The following is a 25,390-nucleotide window of genomic DNA, read 5'->3' as shown; positions in this document are numbered from 1 at the left end:
CTGGAGCTTGCATCCATTGTTCCGTGTTCTAGTCTCTGGAGCAGCAGAAAACAAGCTTGCTCCCTCTTCAATATGACATCCTTTCAAATATTTAAACAGGGCTATCATATCACCTCTTAACCTTCTTTTCTCCAGGCTAAACATCCCCAGCTCCCTGAGTCGTTCCTCATAGGGCAAAGTTTCCAGACCTTTCACCATTTTTGTCGCCCTCCTCTGGACACGCTCCAGTTTCTCAATGTCCTTTTTGAATTGTGGTGCTCAGAACTGGACACAATATTCCAGGTGGCGCCTGACCAGAGCAGAATACAGTGGCACTATTACTTCTCTTGATCTAGACCAGGGGTTCCCAACCTGTGGGTCGGGACCCCTTTGGGGGTTGATTGACCTTTTTATGGGGGTTGCCTAAGACCATTGGAAAACACCTATTTAATTACAGTTATGAAGTAGCAACAAATATAATTTAATGGGTTTGGGTCACCACAACATGAGGAACTGTATTAAAGGGTCGCGGCATTAGGAAGGTTGGGAACCACTGATCTAGACACTATACTTTTATTGATGCAACCTAAAATTGCATTGGCCTTTTTTAGCTGCCGCATCACACTGTTGACTCATGTTCAACTTGTGGTCGACTTGGACTCCTAGATCCCTTTCACATGTAGTTTCATTCAGCCAGGTGTCACCCATCCTATATCTGTGCATTTTATTTTCCGCCCTAAGTGCAGTACCTTACATTTCTCCGTGTTGAATTTCATTTTGTTAGCTTTGGCCCAGCTTTCTAGTCTATTCAGGTCATTTTGAATTTTGATCCTGTCCTCTGGGGTATTAGCTATTCCTCCTAATTTGGTGTCATCTGCAAATTTGATGAGTATGCCCCCAATTCTGTCATCCACGGCATTGATAAAAATGTTGAACAGCACTGGGCCCAGGACAGAGCCCTGTGGGACCCCACTGGTCACTTCTCTCCAGGATGAAAGGGAGCCATTGCTTTGGGTTCGGCTGGTCAACCAGCTTTCACGTCCATCCATGGTAATAGGAAATACAAAGGCCTAATTCCAAATTTTGTGCTGTGTTGTATATCTTTGCATTTAGGAACTTTTCTAGTTCTTTCATAACTGCCCTCCCCATTCCTAGTTTTCTTCTTATATCTAGACTGCAGTCTGATCAGTGTTTGGCCCAAGGTATGGGAGCTCTTTTACTGTTTCTGTTTTCTCATTGTCTAGGTTGAATTTGTGTAGATCTTCTGTGGACATTATTTTTGTTTTGTTTATGTTGAGCAGTAAACCTGCTCTTTGCACTTCCTTGATCTTTCTTAGTAGTTGTTCCAGGTCTGTGATATTTTTTGCTAGTAGTATGGTGTCACTTGAATATCTTGGATTACTGATATTCCTTCCTCCTATCTTCACTCTTCCTTCTTCTGCATTCAAGCCTGCTCTCAGTCATGTTGTCTATCATGTTTCTCAAGCATTCAGTTATCAAAATTGTAACATATTCTGCAGGGCCCAGAGGAAGATCAAGAACCAGAATCAGAACTGACTGTAACCCAGTTGAAAGAATTGCGTAAACAGCAGCAGGCTAAATTAGAGAAAACAATGCTGGGTGATGATTCTGATGAAGATCAAGAGAAAAAGGAAGAACAGAGATATAAAAACAGTCAGGACAATGATTTCAGTTGTTCCTGGGGAATTGGTAAGATACACTATTGCTATACACTTTGGAAATGTGAATTCAGTGGGTTTTGTATCTTCTACTTCTTTCTTCTACTGCTTTTGTATCTTTTACTTCTGTATAATTAGAAATAAATTCTGGTGTTGTTTTTTTTACAGTGGAGCTACTAAAAGTCTGTCCCAAGCGTTGAATATTTGGCTCCCTACTATTTGTTAATATTGGGATGGGGCCTATCTGCCAAACTCCTAGGTTATACTCTGATTGATGTCTGTCCTACTCCCATAAAGTACCACTGTTGGACAAATTCATACTATAAATCTTTACAGTTGTAGGAACTAAAAAAATGTTTGGACAATTTCTGTGCCAACAGGATGGGCCAGGACAGGAGTGCAAAAAGCTATTTTGCAATAAGTCAGACCATTGATCCATTTAGTTCAGTATTGCCTGCACTAATACACATCGGTTCTCTGAGATTTCATAGTTTTGTATGAAAAGCAAATCTGTGACCATTTATAGAGCACCACAAGTACTGATTTTTGATAGATGAGAGGCTGCAACACAGGCTGGGTTTCCCAGTTCCTTCATGTTCATGGTTTAACTTCACTGTGTATTAAATAGTTCAGTATGGTATGGGCCTACATCAGTGACATTAAAAACCATGTACATTGACAGTGCTGTATACATTTATCTATCTATCTATTTATTTATTTCAAGGATTTATAACCTGCCTTTCTCCCACAATGGGATTCAAGGCAGGTTAATAATTTAAAAAGACAGAACTAAAACATTGATGATAAAAGTTAAAAAATAATCACACATTACTAATATTAAAACATAAATTAGAAACAGTATAGTTGTAAATAAATGATGATAATAATAATAATAACAGTAAATACATCAGACTAACACTTTTAATATTTTCGAACTGACCTATAACACTAGGCTTTTAGATGACTTTTGTATCTTAGAAAAATAGTTTCTTCCTTAAATATCATTGGAACGGCATCATACTATCTTGTACTTCTGCTCTCATTTCCAATTTTTACTGCCCTTGTGTTTTCAGGGGAAGATGCAGAGGAGGAAGAAGGTGAAGAAAACCCAATAGCCATTGAGTTTCAGGAGGATCAGGAGGCTTTTTACTTGAAAGATCCAAAGAAGGCACTACAAGGATTTTTTGACAGAGAAGGTATGTGTGTTGTCTGCCATGCGTTTTCACTGTCTGCTGGTGTCCAGCAGCATTATTTTTATTTTATTTTAGTTGTTTGCTACTTGTAACATTTTGATAATTCTCAGAATGTTATTAAAACTTCAGCATACAGAAGAGCTGCAAAAATATACTTATTACACACATACATTAGATGAAGGAAGTTTGTGAAGGACAAATATCAAAGTCAAGAAGAATCATGAAAAAGCAGGTGCTCCTTGAAATAACCTGGACCCTTTTGGGATTTTAAAAGTAGCAACCAGCAATTTGAATTGGCTCCTAAGGTAGAAAACTGTATAGTTGTGGGCATACATACTAGGAATGAGATCTTCTCTCAGCAGCTTGAGGGCATTCTGCATCCAGTACATTTTTCTGATTATTCTTCAAAGGCAGAGCAACTAGAGTATTGACCTTGGCCATATATGCATTTTCTAGGAAAGGCTATAGCTTCTACACTGATAAACGGTACAATGGTACTTGCCAGCAAACCTAATTCTTCAGAGGGAATACCATACTTGCTAGATCAGCATTCCTGCTAATAAAAAGTGGATCCACCCTGGACCAATTTAAGCCCCAGGGAGGTACTTTTTGAAACAAGAAATTACTTTTCCTCCCTACTTCTACTACTTAAAAAAATCTCTCCTAAAATGACCTGGGGGCATCCAAAAACATAGAAAAAATGGCCTCTTGTTCCCTTGAGGGCATTTGGGTGTAAAAAAAAAAGCCAAGTAAGTGTTTTTATTTTGTCCTGAGTATGTAATGTGTTTCCTTGTAGGTCACATAGCATCCCTACTCACGGGTCGAATGTCCCTTTGATATCTCAGATATTGTGGAAGAAGAATCTTGTTCTGTCTTTTTTGGTGTCTGCTTCTATTTCTTTGCACTGGGTGGGAGAGACATTGGTCTCACTGGCCTTTTCTATGTGCTAATATCATGTTTTACTTTTGCTTCTTCTGTGTCCTTTAACCATTTAAAGAGTTTCAACTGTGTTGTGATTGTTCAGTCTGCTGTATCTCCTAAAAAGTAATGTGCGACAACTTCAGTGTTGGTGAAGAGATCACTAATTTCTAAAACCTAAATTAGGTTGTCAGCTAAATCTCCTTTATCTAGATTAGGATTCACTGTGGTAGTATCCCTTGATATGTATAAAGCCTTGAAAATACTGGAAAATTTCTAAAGCTTTAATCCAGCAAATATGTTCACCAGAATATATAATTTATCTGAGTGGAGCTGAACACAAATAGTTATCTGAAACAATTTCATAATGAGAGCTAGACTTCTCTATGGGTTCATGGATGAGTTCAAGACAGTTACAAAGTAATAATTCATTTAGTGTAAAATTGTATGTATAGTTAACATTACTTAACCGTTAAATACTTAAGTATTTGGTATCATTTACGCCAGTCATCTGGGACGCTTAAGTATGCACTTAAACCTCAGCTCATGTAATTAGGTTCTTAGGGACTTTACAGTGAAGTATCGATACAGATTGATCTACTCAATATGACTGGGCTCTCCCATTTCAGTGGAACAATGAAAATTCTATTCGTAACACAGACTAGTTAACAGGTTTCCATTCTGTTTTATTTTCCAGGAGAGGAACTAGAATATGAATTTGAAGCTCAAGGGACTGGCACCTGGCTTTGTAGGGTGAAGTATGTATGTATATATACTGTGAAATTATTTTGTATAGTTTTGTCTTTTTCTCAGTGAGGATGAGGAAGGTGGTATATCCTGTATATCTTGAACTGGATTTGAACACTGGAATTGAGACATGAAAAGATTGGTCACAACATTATTTATTGTTTACTACACAATATACTGACTTGACCAGAATGGCTCTTTATTTACTCATTTACTAAATATGTCTATATCAGGAAAATATTTTAGAAAACATGAGGTCTTCCAGATGTTATTGAAATCATGATTGCAGTTTGACAACATTTGGAATGCATATGATTACCACACATGGTTTGTACAATTTCAGCTTAATGTCTTGTATTCCATACTGAAAAGTTTGCTTGTACTAACAGCTGAAATTTCAGCTCCTCGTGTGCTAAAATATTGACTCTTCTTTAGTTCTTCTAATAGTGTTGAGTAAAGGTAAATGGAAGCCAAAATAGCCAACAGTATACAGAGAGAGACTGAAATGTTCTCTGTCCAGTTCCAATCCAGTGCCATTCTATTTAAGCACTGTTTCAGCATACCTCCATGCCCAACAAAAGCCCTATTTTGAGTTCTTCATATCCAAAAGAGAAAACATGTGGAGCGGGCATGCTAGACCAGTACAGTGGTACCTCGGGATACGAAATACCCAGGTTACGAAATTTTCGGGATATGAAAAAATCCCATAGGGAATTATTGTTTCGGGTTACGAATGTTTTTTCGGGTTACGAAAAAACTTTTGGTGCTTTTTTCGGCTTTTTCGCACGGAATCGCGGCTTTTCCCCATTAGCGCCTATGGCAATTCGGCTTACGAAGGCTTTTCGGGTTACGAAAGCGGCCGCGTTACGAATTAATTTCGTAACCCGAGGCACCACTGTATCCCCATCCTCCTTTATATAAAAAAGCTTAATCTGAATGGGATAATCTCCACTTTCTGTAGACACTTGCCATATGATTTGGAACTCTGGATAATCAAGGCTATGCATGCACTCCTTGCATTGTTACTGTTGCAAGATGATATATTGAATTGGGCTAAATTGGTTGCACAGATCCCTTACAAAGCATTCATCTCTAGCTTGTAAGACATGGGCTTGAAGTCTTGATTACTACCATATAGTAGTTCAAAAAAAATTACAGTTTTAAGATGTTTGATATGCTGTGGACCACTGAAATTATTCATTGCTAAAATCCAGTGTTATAACTTCTTAATTTTGAGGGAAAGCACTAGGACTTTCAGGAAACAGAGCAAAACAATTTTTAAAAAGCATGGGTGTTTATTATGGGGTGGTCTCTATGGCTGTTCTGGATGAATTTTAAACTCCTTATTACTGCATCAATTAGGTAAAGGAGCACCGTATATACTCGACTATAAATCAAGAAATTTATACCCAAAACCTGACCCTAAAATCTAGGGTTGATTTATGTATGGGTCAATATAGTTGCCATGGTTTGAGATTGACTGGAGAGCAGTTGACAACAACAACAACAACAAACAGTAATGTTGCTTATAAAGGTCCTTAAAAAAGAGCCCTGATTTCCCACTCTCTGTGTGATTTCTGGAAGAGCTCTGAGGCACAGAATAAGGATCATTATTGAACTTGCTTTATACTTTAATCATCTCAATTGAATAGGCTCCCTGTAGACGATGCTTTAGGGAAGCAGCTTGTGGCAGAAGCTATCCATTCAGGAAAGAAGAAAGAAGCTCTGATCCAGTGTTCACTGGAAGCCTGCAGGATATTGGATGCTAGGGGGGGTACTGCGGCAGGAAGCAGGTAAGTTATGTGAATTTATGAATTTAAATGTAATGGTGGGTGCTTTCTTAAAAGAAAAATCCACATGTATGCATTTATTTATAATTTAAAATATTTGTATCCTGTCCTCTAAAGATCTCAGGACAACCTGACTAATTTAAAACATCATAAACATTAAAAATTATTTTAAAAGGCTAAAAATCAACCAAATAGTCTAACAGTTATTTAAAAATAGTTTTAAATAATTTATCTCACCTTTCCTACAGGATGCTCACAATGGTATCCTATTTTATTGTTACAGTTGCTCTTTGTAGATTTTACATCTGTCCATTTTGCACTTGTTTTTTTTAATGATAATATGAAGTCAGTTTTTATCGCTAAATTAGTGATACAAGTGAATTATTTGCTTCAGGACTGTTCTGTTCCATAGTCTTTTGTCTTTTTTGCCTACATTCATCTTAGTTTCCCGTAAAAGAAAAGCAAAGAATTGGGAAGAAGAAGACTTTTATGATAGTGACGATGACACATTCCTTGATCGAACAGGAGTTATTGAACAGAAACGGCTGAACAGAATGAAAAAAGCTGGAAAAATAGATGAGAAACCAGAAACGTATGATTCACTGGTAAGAACAACTTCAGACAGTGATCCATAAGGTCTATCTGACCTTAGTAATCAGACAGAATTTGTACATAGGTCCAGCTCCATCCCTACAAATCCCTAAAGTGTCTTCACTGGAGTATCATCATACATTTTGGAGTTGGTGTAAGCAGCCTCTGGGCTTGGCACAACTGCAGTGGCTAGCTCTCATCTTCTGATCTGGCAAGTGGGACTAGTGACCTTGGAAATCTTGCTACTTATAGAATTTCTCCAAGTCTTAGTATAAGGTCACCTAAATTCCCCACCTGAGCCTGTGAGAGAAAGAGAACTTCTTAGATCTTGGAAAGGATAATAAAGCAGTAACATGTTTTATTGCCTCCTGTCTGGCAAATTCTTGTGTCTTTTTCTAGATGTTTTATCCAAATAAAGTGGGATTAAAAGTGGTAAATTACCTTAATTTTTTGCTCTGTGGGAGGAAATGAACTCTTTCTTCCAAGATGTAATCTGTTTTGTGATATATTTCAGAAGAACAGCCATGTTAGTCTTTTGTGGCAAAAATAAATGTGAAAACATACAAGCATATAAAACTGAAAAATTACTTTTTGTGGGCTAGAGCCCACTTTGGCAGCTGCATGAAATGATCTTATAAATTGGCAGGTTACTGGAGGGAAAGTCTTTACCAAGTATGCCATAAAAGGCAAAAAAAACCCCTCAGTAACTACTGTATATACTCATGTATAAGTCTAGACATTTTAGTAAAAAAATTGATTCCCCCCTCAAAAGGTGGATCAGTTTATCCATGGGTCAATGTAAATAGTGTATTTTAACTCTTCCCCTTCTCTGAGTAGAGTGGCAAAAGGTAAGAGCTTAATTCTGCCTAGAAGCACCCAAAAGAAGCACCAACCCTCTCTACTCTTTCCACCATGATACTACTTTTGGCCTTTTTGAATGCTTGGACAGGAAAATGGCAGTGGTGGCACCATTTTGGGGCTTCCCCTCAAAGGAGTTCTGAGCGGAATCAGGCTTAGAAGTATCTGAATAAGAAATTCTATATGAAGACACTAAAATTCATCCTTTACATCATTTGTTGCATGCCCCTAAGTTTTATCCATGAGTCATATCAAAATCCATAATTTTGGCCCAAAAACTTGCCCTCAACTTATTCTTGAGGTCCACTTACAGCCAAGTATATACAGTATACATAAGTTGTAGTATATTTTGAAATATTTTTATGCTAGTATGTATAGTCAAAGATTTCCAGACATCTAACAAATTAAAATGGGGGGGGGGGCTGGCGGGGAGCATTGAAGAATATGAGATAACGCACTGTTAAAAAATTAGAGTCAAAATGACCAGTGCCTGGTTAAATAAGTGGTTTGGGCTGGCAGCTAAGTGCAACAAAGGTGGTGCCAAGCAAATCTCCCAAAGGAGGGTCTATCATGATAGGGGTGCCTCTGTACTTCAATGAATGTTTTTTCTCTCCATTTATTTTGCAGCTGGGGGCAAAAAGACTGCTGTATTGTTATCTTTGAGGTTTTGTAAACCTGTTGCAGATATACCTATCTTTCCAACTGTCTGTCCTTTCCTGTAGGTTACAAAGGTAAATGCAATTGAAAAAGAACTCTCTGAGATAGCTGAGAAGTTGAAATCTTCAAAGACAGGTAATATCACATTTTCTTGGAAAACTAGGGAAGGTTAGATGGGAACAAGGCATAAAGTTTGTATATACATGTAGTATAGAAAGTTTGTCAGTTAAAATAAAGTGAAATCCAGATCATGTAAGGTATTATTTTGAGTTGCCACCAAATTCTTATGGACTACACTGGATCAGGGTTTTGCTACAAGTGATACAGTTGATGGATGGCTGCATCTGCACTGCAGAAATAATCCAGTTTGACACCTCTTTAATTCTGGGAATTGTAGTTTTGTAAGATGTTAAGCCTTCTTTGTCATAGAGCTTTACTGCCACAACAAACAATTCTCAAAATTACATAGCATTGAGCCATGGCAGTTAAAGTGATGTCAAACTGGATTATTTCTACAGTGTGAATTCAACCAGATCTAGGGCATTTTAAAAAAGCTCACATTGCTTAGAACAGAGTTGGGCAGATTACAGGCTACAAGATGTATGAGGCCCTTGAGCCCCACTTTTATGTCCCCAAAGCTTATCTATCTACTGTATGTACTCATGGATAAGTCTAGAAATTTATGTCAAAAAATGGACTAAAAAAAAAACTGAGTCAGCTTATCTACAAGTTGATGTAATTACTGTACTCTAACTTTTATGAAAAAAATAACCATCTTCTGGTGAAAGGCAAGAGTGAGTCTGTCCTGGAAGCACTGATTCTCCCCCCCCCCCCATTCTGTCATCAATCCAGCCTTTAGTGTAAGCAGAAACAGTCATGACTGCTGGAATTTTGTAAGTTCTTTGACATTGTTTTCCTTTAGATCCATTATTATATGCCTCTAGGTTTTACCCTTAACTTTATCCATTAGTCATAAAGAAACCCATAACTTTGGCCCCAAAACCTGCCTTAGAGATGAGGTCGAATTATAGTCGAGTATATATAGTATTTTATATGCTGCCTTTTCCTAAATTGGACTCAAAGCAGTTCACAAAAGTTACTTTAAAAACAGAATTAAAAACATCACATCAATAAAATAAGGTAAAAGTGCATACATACATTTCATTTGGTCCTTTAGCTTCCATTGTGATTCCCTGTTGAAAAAACATAATACAGAGGAAATGATTATAGAGTTTGTTAATCTTTCTGCCAAATCTACTGTCAGACCTTGGTGCTATTAATAATGATAATAATAATAGGATTTATTTATATGCCACCCAATCACTGGGAATCCAGGTGGCTTACAACAGAGGGGATAATAGATGGTCCCCTGCCCTCAGGCTTACAATCTAAAAAGACATGACACAAAAGGAGAAGGGAATGGTAAGGGGGGGGAGGGGATCAGGTCCAGCATTCTTCTCTCCAAGGCAGATATTGCTATTGTTATATAGATATTCTGTGCTGTTGGAATGATACAAGTAAAATACCAACAATAACAATAATAGATTTTTGTGGGATTTTCAGGCTATGTGGCCATGTTGTAGAAGAGTTCTCTTACTAAGAGTTGTCTTACCATGTCAGGATGCACAGGGAAGCCTGGACAATTTCAACAGGAAAGAGGAAACCCTTAAAGTAAACAAGATTTGGCTACCAGTCCTGAAAAATAGCAAGATGAAGACTCAACAAATGCAAATAAGAAATCTCCCAGAGTCAGGGGTTTCCTAGCAGACAATGAGCACTAATCAAGCAGACACTAATCCTCTTTCGCATACCCTCTCACCCTAAGGCCTTCCATTAGCAACAGAACAATACACATGCAAATCATTCCTGCCTTCCCAGGGTCACACAGTATATACATACCCAACTCCTTTCCAGGCAAGCATTTTCTGAAGATGCCAGCCACAGATGCTGGCGAAACATCAGAAAGAAACTCTTCTAGAACATGGCCACATAGCCCAAAACCCCCACAAAAAACAATAGATGCCAGCCATGAAAGCCTTCGACTCCACAATAATAATAATATTCACTTAATCAGCTTTTCGTTTGTGTTTATAAATACAGTGTTGTAACTTTCAAGTAGCAAAGCACAGAAATATGATATCCTTAGTTTTAGCCAACAGTGACCATGGAATTTTTATTTTTTCTTATATTGATATGTTACCATCATCGTCCCAACAGGTAAGAAATTACTGAAATAGGTACGCTGATAAAAATATTATTGTAATTGCATTTGCTTGTTGCATATAAACCTTTGAAAGCTTTTTTCTCTGAGGTCTTAAACCTACAGCCTCTGTAGAATAGTTATTAGGAATAGTGGAGTGAATGACAGACTGAATTTCCTAGACTAAACTACATCCAATGTATTTCAGAGATTAAATAAATTACAGCAATTGAGACAGTTTGAAGACAGCTGTCTGTACTTATAAATGAACTATTGGTGAGGTTAAGAAATCCTCCATTGTTGTAGCTGCATAAAAAAGGAAATAGATTTTTCCAGTCTTTAGTTCTGTTGTTATCAGTTAAGGTTATATGAAGTATCTGTGCCAGGGAAATAATTGCGGACAAGCTCTGGTCTATCTTGCCTTATGTTATTGATATTTCTGCAGTGAAAAAAATCATATGAACTAGGGAAACATGGCTCTCTAAAGACAAAGCCTTCCTTAGTAAGATAGATCTGCAACCTGAGGCTTGCTTGGAGTGGAGTTGTTATTTTCATCTCCCACCTGTGAGGATTCTCTGGGTCCCCCTCCTGCTCCTGCATGAGTTGATTGGTACCCTTTGAGACCATCTTTCTTATCTAATAAGCTCACTGCCACCATCCATTGATTTGAATCCTTCCCCTTTAGCAATGTAATGAGATGTTGCTAGGATTTCACAGGCACTTTCCGCCTGTGTTGTTGCAGAGACATTTCCCTCCCTTTCCCAACCATGGGGAAGGGCCAGGTTGAGCCAAGGCATGTGAAAAGGAGTGTGAGAGAGTTAGAGTGCTTTTAATGAACAAGCTTTATTCTAAGTAAGGACTTCACACAGCAGAATGATATCTATTACAAGAACATCTTTCCTTCAGGCACGGATTAGAAATTACAAGTTACAGAGGGATTAGATAATCTCAGCCAAATCAGAAGTAACAACAACAGAAAGACCTGATGTGGCTAGCTAATACATTCTCCTACTTCTACTCACAGATCAAGGTTTTGTAGTCATTGCTGTTCATGGGTGACTAGGAGTCTGGACTCCATTGTCCAACTTCCACTAGCCTTCTCAAACCAGAGCTCTTGGCTGCAGTTATTTGTTAGAAACCCCTCAGGGTTTGTTTAGAGGGCACAACCACATAGTGCATCAGGCTTTTTAACATGTCTGCTCAGAAGCCCAACTGCTCATCTCATTGGGCAATTGTTACCTTATCATCTCTGTGATGCTGAGCTTCATTAAAATGTAACTGAGCCTCTTCACATATTTTATCCTTTTATTGCTCAGGAACAAGGTTCTGATAATGGAAGAGCTCCCCATTATCACACCACATGATAATGTGGAGCCCTGGTGGCACAGTGGTTAAATGCAAGTACTGCAGTCATTCACAGCCACAAGGTTGTGAGTTCGATCCTAGTCAGGCTCCAGAGTTCACTCAGCTTTTCATCCTTCTGTAGATTGCTAAAATGAGTACCCAGCTTGTTGAGGGAAATTGTCTTACACATTGTAAACCACTTAGGAAGTGCTTAAGTGCACTGATAAGCGGTATAGAAATGCTCTTGCTATTGCTATTTGTTGTACAACACATAGACTTGCACAGTCTGCTATAGGAGGCAGCGTAGAACATGCAGCCTGCCCTAATGCTGTTTGATCCATGACAAACACTTCACTTTTGAAAATTTCTGTGTTGAAGGGGTTTTCTGTTTTCCTTTGGAGCAAGGGGGCATGTTTTAAGTTGGCATCCCACAGAGAATCCCATGGCAGAAAAATGGCTCCTAGATTCACCACCTCTCATATAGGAAGTTAACACACTCTATAGGTATGCAGATCCACATGGTTTGAGTGTTGGACTATGAGTCTACGTGACTAGGGTTCAAATCCCTGTTCAGCCAAGGAAATCCATTGGCAAATCACATTCTCTCAGCCTAAGAGGAAGGCAATGGCAAATCTCCTCTGAATAAATCTTGCCAAGAAAACCATTAGGCAGTGTTAATGTCAAGGCACAAAACAGTATAGACATGCTCTATTGCTGCCTGTGCGTAAAGCCTTTGCATAGTTGGCACAACTGATCTCTAAGCAAAATCTTGTTGCACATAGGCATTGCATTGTCAGGATCATGACCAATGCCTGTCCTCTTACAATGTGGGGAAATAAGAATGTTCTTCGAATGATATGAGCCCTTCTGAATTTTTAATTTTTTTATTTAATTTGAGGGAATGCAAATACAGGATGTACAGCAATTAATCCTAATGTAAAGTTATTCACACATAAATGCAGTAGCCTATATTGTTTATTTTAATCTGTACATCATAATAAGAATTCAAGTCATACATTGTAAGTCCTGTAATAAATTTGCAGAGGAATTGGGATTAAAATTCCTTTTTAAAAAGCCTAGTCCTTATGTTCACACAACATGAATAAAGCTGAAATCCATTATTGGGTAACAAGTCTGTAGCCTTGGAAGCAGTGTTTATCTGTTGAATGCAACTTCGCCTAGCGATAGGTTCTGGGAAATTATGACAAAAAAAATAATTGTCCAACATATTATGCGGGATGGAAACTGACAGCTGTTTGATTTTGGAAAACAAGTCAATTTAAATTGTAATAGTGCAGAATTGATTCCACTTTGATTGTCTGTCTTTATAAAAGAAATGAGCAATATTAAAGGTATTATTCTCTTTTCATCCCAGAAATGAAAGACTAAGCCAGGTGTAACAAAATGATTAAAAACTACTTAAAATGTGTTGAGCTACTTGCCTGTTTCAATAAACTGATCAAATTAAACTCACAAATCCAGTTCTATAGAGAGGGATGAATATTCAGATTAAATTGTATTTCATTCATGCATAAGAGCTTTTATGATGTCCAAGTGCTAACTGTTTCAGCATGATCTTTATTTCTTTACCGTCTCCAATATTGTTGTTACAAGCATGGGGATTTGGTTGTGAACTTTTCTTCCTGTGAACATTCTTTTTTGCAAGGGAAAATTTTTAATTTGAAAGACAGCTATATGTACCTTGTAGATGCTCTGCCATGAAGTTAGTAGTAGTTCTTGGTATCTTTTTACTCCCACATAACAGTACCAAATCAGTAACTAGATCTAAGAATTCAAGTATATGACTCTAGTTTTTAAGTGGGAATTGGGCTTACTGCCATGGAGAACTGATGTAAAATAGTTATGTAAGAATAGTTGGGTGAAAGAGAATTCTTGACCTTAAATTCTAGAGCTATAGCTATTTTACTGTAAGGCTGAATCAGTTAAATTGTATGCTGAATACTATAAATCAGGGTGGAGCAGTAGCTTTGAGAAAATGGCTCAGTGGGCTGATACAGAGCTTAGACATGTAGGTGAGGTAACGTATAGAAACAATTTTGGAAGATCCTTGCAGAAAGGAAATGTCTTGTTTATATAGAATCATAGAATCGTAGAGTTGGAAGAGACCACAAGGGCCATCCAGTCCAACCCCCCTGCCATGCAGGAAATCTCAGTCAAAGCATACCCCACAGATGGCCATCCAGCTTCTGCTTAAAGATCTCCAAAGAAGGAGACTCCACCACACTCCAAGGGAGTGTGTTCCACTGTCGAACAGCCCTTACTGTCAGGAAGTTCCTCCTAATGTTGAGGTGGAATCACTTTTCCTGTAGCTTGCATCCATTGTTCCAGGTCCTAGTCTCTGGAGCAGTAGAAAACAAGCTTGCTCCCTCCTGAATATGACATCCTTCAAATATTTAAACAGGGCTATCATATCACCTCTTAACCATCTCTTCTCCAGGCTAAACATCCCCAGCTCCCTAAGTCGTTTCCTCATTAGGACATGGTTTCCAGACCCTTCACCATTTTAGTTGCCCTCCTTTGGACACGCTCCAGTTTCTCAATGTCCTTTTTAAATTGTGGTGCCCAAAACTGGACACAATATTCCAGGTGGGGCATGACCAAAGCAGAATAGAGTGGGACTATTACTTCTCTTGATCTAGACACTATACTTTTATTGATGCAACCTAAAATTGCATTGGCCTTTTTAGCTGCCGCATCACACTGTTGACTCATGTTCAGCTTGTGGCCTACTTGGACTCCTAGATCCCTTTCACAGGTAGTCTTGTTCAGCCAGGTGTCCCCCATTCTATATCTACGCATTTTATTTTCTGCCCTAAGTGCAGTACCTTACATTTCTCCATGTTGAATTTCATTTTGTTAGCTTTGGCCCAGCTTTCTAGTCTATTCAGGTCATTTTGAATTTTGATCCTGTCCTCTGGGGTATTAGCTATTCCCCCTAATTTGGTGTCATCTGCAAATTTGATAAGTATGTCCCCAATTCTTTCGTCCAAGTCATTGATGAAGATGTTGAATAGCACTGGCCCCAGGACAGAGCCCTGTGGGACCCCACTGGCCACTTCTCTCCAGAATGAAAGGGAGCCATTGTTGAGTACACTTTGGGTTTGGCCAGTCAACCAATTACAAATCCATGTAACAGTTACCTTATCCAGCCCACATTCTACAAGCTTGTTTGCAAGAATGTCATGGGGAACTTTGTCAAAGGCCTTACTGAAATCAAAATAGAAGATATCTCCAGCATTCCCTTCATCTACCAAGCTGGTAATTTTAATCAAAGAAAGAGATCAGATTTGTCTGTCCAAGATGGTTAGTTCTGTTATGTCCAGGAAATCCTCTTGCTCCCTAATATGCTGAAGTGTAGCTACTCTGGACTCCAACTGCTCCAAGAGTGCTACCAACTTGCACTTGGTGCATGTGAAGTTCTCCACTTTTGAGTTTCTCGAAGTTTTACATTAACTTTCTACTTGGTAATTCTATGTGGATTATACTAGTTGCTATTTGAGTACCTGCAGTATGGAATGGTAGAGGGCCAGCATGGTATAGTGGCCATTAGACTACAATTCTCAAGACCAGGGTTCAAATCCCCATTTGAGCATAAACCCCACTGGATGACCTTGGGCAAGTCATACTCTTTCAGACGCAGAGGATGGCAATGGCAAACCCTATCTGAAGAAACTTGCCAAGAAAACCCTATGAAAACCTTATGGCCTTAGGGTCCCATAAATCAAAAATGACTTGGAGGGACACAACAACAAATTATGGAATAGTAGCTTTAGTGGCATAATCTTATGTATTTACCCTACTGAACAGACAAATATGCATCTTGATTTCCCTATTGTACCACTGTCATCTATCTCCAAAGTAGTAGTGTAGCTGGAATGAGCTATAATGTAGGATACATAACAACCATATTATCTAAATAATAACTCTATTAAAAGGATAAGGGCTGACCACTACAAGTTCCTAGCATTTTGGAGATTCAGTGAATATGGAAATATGGTATATTGGATTTGTATGATCATTGACGTATTTGACAAATCTGATTATGTTCGTTAATTACTTATATTCTATGGATAGAAACATGAATAACATTGTGTCCATGTAGTTAGATGGTATGACTACTGATATATATATGATTTCCTACAGCACGTTCCCAGTCAGCAGCTCAGGATTCCTTGGATGAATTCATGAAAGACATAAAATCCGGTTGTGCTTTAGACAGTGTGACACGTAGAAAGCTTCACTTGCGAACCTTTGAACTGAGAAAGGAACAACAGCGTTTGAAAGGACTGATTAAGATAGTTACACCTGCCTCAATGCCGGAACTGCAATCACAGTGAGTTTTTGTTATTGTTGAATTTAATTATAGCCCACCTTTCCCCCCAAGATTGGGACTCAAGGTGACTTAGAGATTAAAATATTGCAATGTAATTAAAATATATGCAACATTCAACATTAAAATAGAATTAAAACATTCATTATCATAATCTGTGCAGAGCCTGAAACACTGAACCTTGTCTATTTTGTAGTGTTCTGGAGATTTTGCTGCCAAACATATGTGGGATAGAGTCTGTAGAAGACAGCTAACAGAATGTGGCATTGGATCGTCCCAAAGAACTGATTCCATTTTTTACTTAAAATGTAACTTTGGATAATATTTAACATGGTTAATGTCTCTACCAACATAACTGTTAACCCTGGGGATAATGATGGGGCACTTGAGAGGTTATACATAGGAGGGGAGGCATGCAAAATGGTATGATTTGTTCCTTAAGGGATATGTGGTGTCTGCTTCAGCTTTGAGAAGCATGACATATTTAAAATCTCACAATGACTTTTCCAGCTGAATGGGAATTTGAATATGACTTCTGACATGAGAGCCAGAGCACTGTAGTAGTTATGTGCTAGCCTTTCACAGTTCTATAAAAAGCATCTTTTGTAAACTTAATTCATTTTTTGCACCTTTAGCCTTGAGATTGAAAATCTGGAAACACAAAACAAGCCTAAAATGCTAACTTTACCCCTATTTGGTGCCATGAAAGGAGGGAGCAAATTCAGACTGAAAACTGGAACTGTAGGGGTAAGTTAAGGGGTGGGGTTGGTTTTGGGGTTGTATCTTCCATTGTGTCTTCCGTGTTGGGTATGCCTTACTCTTTAGAAGTTATATCTGTTGTAATGGGGATTCAAAGACTACTGCCTGAACAGGACAGTGGTTACTCCCTATAGGAGCAGTCCAGTCTTTAACCTGTTTTGAGAGATGTTTCTAGAAGTTTGTAGATATACAACAAACACTTATTATGTTGTTAGAAAAGTATTACCTCATAGCATGTAGTTTTATTATTTGTCAGTGTCAGTACATGATTTTCATTGTAATCTCTGTTTGACATACAGAAGTTGCCTGTGAAACGTCCTGAAGTACCTGTAAATCTATTAAAGATGAAAGATGAAGGATCAGAGGAAGAGGAAGAGGAAGAGGAGGAAGAAGAAGAGGAAACAGAAATGAATTCAAATCAGGGGACACAGAAACCAAAGACAGAAGCTGCTGCACAAGAAATTGTTAAACAAGAGAGTGTTCCTACCAGTTCTTTTTCTCACTTCAGACAAGACATGGAATCATCTAATTATGGTTATTTAACTTTCACATTTTCAATTCATCTGCATTTTAACTATTTTGAAATTCTAAAAAGTAGGAATGTGATTACTAAGGCTTTTCTTTACATGTTCTCTAGCTACCAACCATTAAAGTTTAGTTCTGTTCATTTCCTTAAGTGTGTATGAAAATTTCAGCCAAGATTATTTTTTAAAGTAGTGTAAAAGGGGGGGAACTTGGAATAGAGACACACACTTGGAGACTTTCATTCCTAGCTATTTGAACTGAAAGATCTAAATTTGGAGACAGATTGATCCAAAAAACCAACTCAGTCTCGGAGGGAAGAAAGAGTGTGCCAGGTCTCCCATACTCTCTTTTTCTCTTTCCAAAACCAATTTTTTCTCACCATATCCAGCCTTTCCTCTCCTGTACATGCTAACTGTTTCCTATTTGTGACTTGAGGCTAATGCACAGGAGTGGATATGGCATTCTGCACTCCACCTTTCAGGAATCTTCTGTATCTCTGACAGAAACCAGAGGCTGCTCTGTTCTTTCAAATTGCTAGATGTGGCAAACAACACATCTAACAACAATACTATTTTAAAACATTTAAGTTCCTTATGAACAAGAATATATAGACAAGAGTCTTTGTAACTCTTTGTGATCCCCAAAACGAAGTTCCCAGTTGTTGTTTGGATATTTTCCTGAAACAGTGATAGTACAATCATAATCTATCTAATCTACCTGTAGTTGACACAAATTTAACAGTAATTTTTTCTTAGAAAATTGTCATTAATTCCACTTAAGTATGGCACATTGCTCCAGATATTGCTACAGCTATCTTCCTCCACACCCATCCCTTGCCCTAGCCATTTATTTATTAAGTCAAACCTCCTTGGGCATTTATTTCTCCCTGGGGTTTTTTTTTTTTTCTTTCTTTTAAATATCATTGCTGCTATTGTTGGAAAGCTGCTGTTTTAGGTAATGATTTGAAATTTGATTTTATTGGATGAAACAGAATATAAGTTACTCTGTTTAAAAAGAGAAAATCAGTTAACCTATCCTGATTTCTTTAGGCTTTAATTTTACTAGTCCTGTGCTTATTAAGAGTAATTAAATATCTTGGGTTTTGCTTTACTTTTACAGGAATTAAGTCTCACTCTGACCCTTTGAGTAAAGACAAGATAATGCCAGAATGCAGCTCTCCAGTGGCTAAACTGCAAAACAAACCACAAGGTGAGCAATGTTGTAGAGCAGCTTCCCTGTTGAGCTGTTGGCTTGGGTCAGGTACTGGTTTCGTGAATATAGTAGGGTGGTGTGCTGTGCAAGAACTATAGAAAATTGACAGTTCCTCTAATAGATAATCAAATTCTGCTGTATTGTACAATTGGCAATACAACAGAATTTGCCAATCATGCAATACAGTAGAGAGAGAAAACTCAAACATATTACCAATTGCAAAAGGAGAGAGAACCATTAAGTTATTTAGACTTTATGTTTTAAAAAATAGAGGGGTTATCATTCTAAAATGTAAATATTTTTCTTTCCAAAAGAAGAAATAAATTATGTTTTATTACTTCTGTACAAAGCTGAGTGGTCACTTGAAAGTTCAAGCTTTTTCTGGAGAGAGAGAAATAGAATAGCAAGTTATGTATCTTACAATATTGAACTGCTACTTTTCTTCCTGTGGATATATTACCTGAAATATACCATAAAAATAGGGTGATTGTCCTATTTCACACTGACATTAAATTTCTGGGATGTGTGACCTTAAGAATCAGAGACAGAAGTGTAGCAGTGTTTCCATTAGCAGCCTCTTCGCCTGTGCCCTTCTCACATATGGGATTTATTTACTTGAATTGGTTTTATTAGTTTTCCTAAAGCCATAAGCACTAATAACACTAAGCATCTTTTCCCACTATTTTTCCTAGTGTCTCAGAAGACTGTAAAAATGCCCCTAAATAAGAAGGCTAACAGTACAAGTATGGTGAGTTGAGAGAACCAAATATTTAAATAGATGGAAGCTCTCAGTAGTTTACGATATTCCTTACCTCTATGTGGTTTGTTGTTGTTTGTTTTCAGCTTTTTAAAAAAAACTAATTTAAACAGAATTGCTTGATTTTGGTGTTATGGTAGTCTTTCCTCTCTGGTTCCAGTTAATAAAGTACCTCATTTTTGGAAATTAGCTTTTTTGCTTAAATACAGTTACAAAGTTGTTTCCATTTATACCTTGCCATTTGGCATAAATTGACTTTACAGCAATTTATAATGCTAACATAAAAGAAATTATAGTTTTATTCTCTCAAAATACACCTGAACATTTTCATTGGGTAGAATAAGCCACCCAATTCAAAATCTAAGTTTTAACAGAACTTTCATTTTATAGACCCATTCAAATGAAGATTTGGTGACTCACAATATATTGTAGTAGAAGACTGAGGAGATTTCAGTGATTATATACATGGCTTTGTAGTTTTAGATCAGGCTTGCTTCCCTTCTCTGCCTCACTGACACATTATTTGTAGTAAACCTTGGTTTGATATTACATCCAAACTGGGCAAATGGTTGTTTGCTTAAACAATATTTTTCCTAAAAACTGTAGTTGGAAACCAGTTCCAAGCCTTGGACTGACAATGAATATGAACCAGAGAGTAGTTTAAGATTCCCCAATCTGTCATGTTGTTTTGGACTCATTTTTAAAACAAATTAAATTAATTATATTTAACTAAAACACTGTCTATTCTGTCCTGCAGGCTGAACACACTATGTCCACAAAATACCCAGAAAATGACCCAGACTACTGTGTTTGGATGCCACCAGAAGGTAATTCAGTGAGGGATCGGTAAAGTTAGGTTATCAAATTTGACCTATATTAAGACCATTAAAACTAAGGAGACTTGGGTTACTGAGGAATTAAAACTTTTCTCCATCAGTTAAAGGAGAGAGAGAGAGAGAGAACTGCTTAAAATACCTTGCACAAGATGCAGTATGGTTAGATGCAGTTGCACCATACAAATTAGGAGTGGACAACATGCAGCCCATAGACTGCACATGGTCCCCAGGACTGTTGTGGCCTCAGGACCCACCAGACTTCAAAAAAAAGTGAACAAATGCCTTCTGCAGGACATGGTGGCAATTTGGCCTCTTTTTTAGACACATGAAACAGAAGTCACTTAAAACAACCCAGAGAGCCAAAATAATGAAAAAGTACCCAAACCCTGGGAGGCTTAAAATAGGTTTTTAATGAGGAATGCTCCCTACACCATCACCTCAACCCCTATCAGTTGCCACCCCTAGTACAGAACCTCAAATCCTGCTTTATTTTGCCTTTCTAAAACAGCAAAGGCCTGGTACAGACTCTTGCAAAGCGCCAGCCTGGGGCCGATTTTAGGGCATCTGTAGAATGTTGCACCATTGGTTAGAGCAGGGATGAGAAATATGTGTCCCTCCAGATGTTGCTGGGCTGCATTTCCCATTGGCTTACCCAGCAAAACCATTGTGAAGGATGATGGGATGTGAGGGCTTTTAGGATTTTATTTTCTTAAAGTGGGGGACCTGCAGCCTGGCACATAGTTAAGGCCATTTCACCTGTTTAAATATTTGAAGGGATGTCATATTGAGGAGGGAGCAAGCTTGTTTTCTGCTGCTCCAGAGATTAGGACCCGGAGGAATGGATGCAAGCTCCAGGAAAAGAGATTCCACCTCAACATTAGGAGGAACTTCCTGACAGTAAGGGCTGTTCGACAGTGGAACAAACTCCCTTGGAGTGTAGTGGAGTCTCCCTCCTTGGAGGTCTTTAAGCAGAGGCTGGATGGCCATCTGTCGGGGATGCTTTGATTTGGATTTCCTGCATGGCAGGGGGTTGGACTGGATGGCCCTTACGGTCTCTTCCAACTCTATGATTCTATGTTATTCAGAGGCACATTTTAAGCTGATGTAACTAGGGACATTTAGGATTTTAAAAGCTGAAATCAGCCTGTTTCATTTCACCCAGAACTTCATTGTGAATCAGTGTTGTTCTTTCAAGACAGACTTATGTTGTCATACAAACCATTAAGGTGTTTGTATGCATTCTGAGCCAAATGAAATTCCCAAACAAATTCCTATTAAAGGCTGTAGAGTTTTCATGTAATTTTACTCTAGAGTCTTGTATTTAGTACTATGTCAACCTACTTCCACCCTTCAACACTCCTTTTCTGTCTCTGTGAACAACATTTCTATTCAACCAGTCCACCAAGCCCGCAGTCTTGGTTTTACCTTTGATTCTTCTCTTGTCGTGTATCCCTCAGATCCAGACCACAGCCAAGGCTTGTAGATTCTTTTTATATAATATTGCCAAAATCCGACCATATCTCTCCGCCTCTACTGCCAACATCCTGGTCCATGCCCTAGTGATCTCACGACTTGATTACTGTAACGTCCTCCTGGCTGGGCTTCCTCTTTCTCACCTCCATCCTTTAATTTCTGTCCAACATTCAGCTGCATGCATTATTACATCCACCCACCGCTCTGACCATATCTCTCCTGTGTTGGCATCCCTTCACTGGCTCCCCCTCCCTTTCTGCATTCAGTATAAGCTTCTGCTGTCGACGTTTAAAGCCCTCCATGGGCTGGCCCCTCCTTACTTATCAGACCTTATTTCTCCGCACCTTCCCACTCGGGCCCTCCGTTCTGGTAGTCAAGGTCGGCTGTCCCAGCCCAGGATTTTCTCTGCCCCATCTCGGATTCGCCCCTTTTCACTCGCTGCCGCTCACTCCTGGAACCTTCTTCCCCCGCGAGCAAGAGCCATCACTTCTTTAACCAGCTTCAAAACGGAGTGGAAGACCATCCTGATCAGAGAAGTGTTCCCAGGCCTTGCATAATTGTCGCTTGCTACTTGATGTTCTTTTCGTGCCTGTTTTATTGAACCATTTCCTGTATTGCTATGTACTTTATATGTATTATCCTACTAGAGAGGCAGGCTAGCTCCAACAGGCCTCCATGGATGAAGACTAACCATCCATTATGAAGCCAAGCCCTCCCTCCAGTCCATCTGCCTTGGTCCAGGCCTTGGAGGTAGAGGGGAACTGCTGGACCTCATCCCCTTCCCCACCACTACTCCTTTTGTGGTGTCTTTTTAGATTGTAAGCCTGAGGGCATTGAACCGTCTAATTAAAATGACTGTATGTACAGCGCTGTGTAAATTTACAGTGCTTTATAAATAAAGGTTAATAATAATAATACTTCCCTTGTATGGGACTGTAGTTCCCCAACAGCTATAGCCAGCATCACCAGTATCCAGGGATAACACAATTTGTAGTCCAAAGCAACTGGAGGACATCACATTGGGGAAAGCTAGTCTAGGCAAATTGTATTGTTCCCCTTGTTGCTTCTGTTTCGCTGGAGATAATTTGCACTTCATATAAGTAGAATTTTAAAATATACACATTTTCTTGTTTTAACAGATCAAAGTGGTGATGGCAGAACTCATCTGAATGCAAAATACGGCTATTAAACTTTGGATGGTGGATTTGGAAAGCAGGAGACTTGGACACAACAATTGGTACAGACACTGTTCAAACAACAGGCAACAAACTTTTGTTCACTCTTTTAAAATCCCTTTTAAAGATTTCTGATTCCTGCCCATGAACGTTTGTTTCCCACTAGATGTGTATTTGTGTATATTGTGCATCAAAATGTATATAGAAGTGGAAACTGTATTTACAGACTGTTTAGGTACAGCAAGATATGGTTTTATATAATAAAAACTAAACAGCCAGTGCTTTTGTTTTCATTAATTGTATTGGGGTTGTGGGAAGAGCAGGCTCATAGTGGGCTATTTCATGTGTTGCAACATTTATGTTGACTGTGACATTCAAAACAACTTTACAAGTTTGCTTACAGGACATTCTGTCTGCATCAAAACATTTGTCACTGCCCCACTTCCAGCTTACCTCAAAAAGCACAATTGCAAACAGTAGCCTGCAGATGGTGCTACTCAAATCCAGAGCATATCTAGTTCTTTTCCTTTCTACCAGTAAGTAAAAACTGCCTTGGCCAGTTATATTTGTATATCAGTTTTCCATCTGTGGGGAGAAAAAAATGCATACATAGCAGAATGTGGAGTGTAGGACATGCCTTACACATTTAATATTGCACGTTCAGTCCTATGCATCTCCAGCACATATATCTGTGAAGCCATGGACAAGAAAAGCATCTGCTTAGAGACTTTTGGAATAGTTGCTGGCCATAATAGGTCTGACTACCAATCACTTGGTCTGTAGCAGACTCTGCTTCAGCAACAAAAATGATGACCCTCCTATCTGAGTAAAGAAATCCCTTTTGGTGAGAGGAGCAGAAAAGTAACAGTAAACAGTAAAAACCTATAAGACTCAAAACAGTCACTACAGAAACTCTGTATTGACACAACAGCTGTCATCCTGTTAGCGACAAATGCAAGTAGGTGCCTCATGGTTTTGTTGCAGTAGACCACCTCAACAATTGTTCTTTTGCAGGTGCAGACAGCCATCTGCCTATAGGGACATAGGCAGATGCTCCTATAATTCCACCAGCCCCTGAATGACCATGGAAGGAACACTGCATTTGGCTAAACAGTTGATGAGTTGAGAGGAGAGGTATAGCATAGTTCCACTTGCAGAAATGTTATGTTAGGCTCCACAATACAGGATTTTGGACAGTGCTTTTCAGGCAATATATTGTTGGAAAATAAAGTGAACCAATCTGTTTGTAGGGGGGTTTCTTTGTTTTGACAGATGTGGATAGCTGCTCACTCTGGACATGCTCAGTCTGCATTTTTTTAATTAATTGAAAATTGCCCCAGGCTGATCAACTCTAATAAATGAAACCTGTAGCTCAAATTGGGAAGCAAAGAAAGGGGAGATGCTTAATGAAATTTCAACCATCCATATTACTTCCAGTGAAATTAGCTATTTTGGGTGAGTAGTTCAAGTAAACAGGTCTTTACTTTTTAAAGTGGTAATTGCCTTGAGAGAAGGGTGATTTGTGTGTACTGTATGTATCTTCAGGTCACCTGTTGACTTATGGTGACTTCATGAATTCCATAGCATTTTCTTAGACAAGGAATAGCAGTGATTTTACCATTTCTTTCCTGTGAAATATGCCCAATAAAATCTGGTATTAGTTGGTGGTCTCCCATCAAAATACTATGCATGGCTGATCCTGCTTAGCTTCCAAGATCAGACAGGATAAGTGTCTTTAAGCATAAATAACTGGCTGTTTTTAGTTTACCTAATAACTCAGATTTGATGTCTAAAGTTGTGACCAAAGGCTGCTGGGCATATGTTTGTAATAAATACAGCTAATTATTAACACAAATCTAAAATATAAGACACATGGTTAAAAGTTAAATTTCCCATGCATAGCAACATTACTGTCTTAAATCAATGACTCTTGGGTCTGTGACAAATCAAGGATCATAAGATGTTCCGGAGATGTGAATTATTATTAAGTGTATGTTGTCTTCATTTCCCAGCAATGGAATTTTACTCTTAGCAGAACAGTTCTAGCTAACCAAAACCAAAGGGAGCTTTGATTAATTCTGTCCATTATCACTTAATCCAGATTTTATCTCTATTATAATTTCAGATTTCAGATGTATACAGTACTTCCAAAACCATTTAGCACATTTAAACAGCATGTTTAAACCACGTAATAATATACAACCCTGATGCAGTTTAAGAATTCCATGTGTCTACATATCTTCAGTTCTACATTGTTCTAGAAAATGTCAAATGTAATGCTTTAGTCTTACCTTTCTCATCTCATCCAAAACATGATTAATAGTGCTTACAAAAGATGTGAATTGC

At 38.4% G+C, this 25,390-nt stretch overlaps 1 protein-coding gene across 1 annotated transcript in view; it reads left to right on the top strand.

Annotated features, from left to right (window-relative positions):
* Window positions 1-23,322, top strand: part of LOC121924914 (solute carrier family 4 member 1 adaptor protein) — a 30,556-nt gene extending 7,234 nt beyond the window's left edge. The window contains 14 exon segments of the mRNA XM_042456462.1: window positions 1,500-1,689; window positions 2,732-2,854; window positions 4,467-4,527; window positions 6,169-6,286; window positions 6,288-6,309; window positions 6,751-6,911; window positions 8,478-8,547; window positions 16,121-16,310; window positions 16,943-17,054; window positions 17,366-17,600; window positions 18,711-18,800; window positions 19,496-19,551; window positions 20,318-20,387; window positions 23,009-23,322. Of these exon segments, the coding sequence (XP_042312396.1) occupies window positions 1,500-1,689; window positions 2,732-2,854; window positions 4,467-4,527; window positions 6,169-6,286; window positions 6,288-6,309; window positions 6,751-6,911; window positions 8,478-8,547; window positions 16,121-16,310; window positions 16,943-17,054; window positions 17,366-17,600; window positions 18,711-18,800; window positions 19,496-19,551; window positions 20,318-20,387; window positions 23,009-23,058 (1,548 nt within the window). The 3' untranslated portion in view covers window positions 23,059-23,322.
* The last annotated feature ends 2,068 nt before the right edge of the window (window positions 23,323-25,390 follow it).

Source organism: Sceloporus undulatus, chromosome 1 (assembly GCF_019175285.1).
Source record: "Sceloporus undulatus isolate JIND9_A2432 ecotype Alabama chromosome 1, SceUnd_v1.1, whole genome shotgun sequence".
In the NCBI taxonomy this organism is placed as follows: Eukaryota; Metazoa; Chordata; class Lepidosauria; order Squamata; family Phrynosomatidae; genus Sceloporus; species Sceloporus undulatus.
This window is presented reverse-complemented; position numbering and strand designations above follow the sequence as displayed.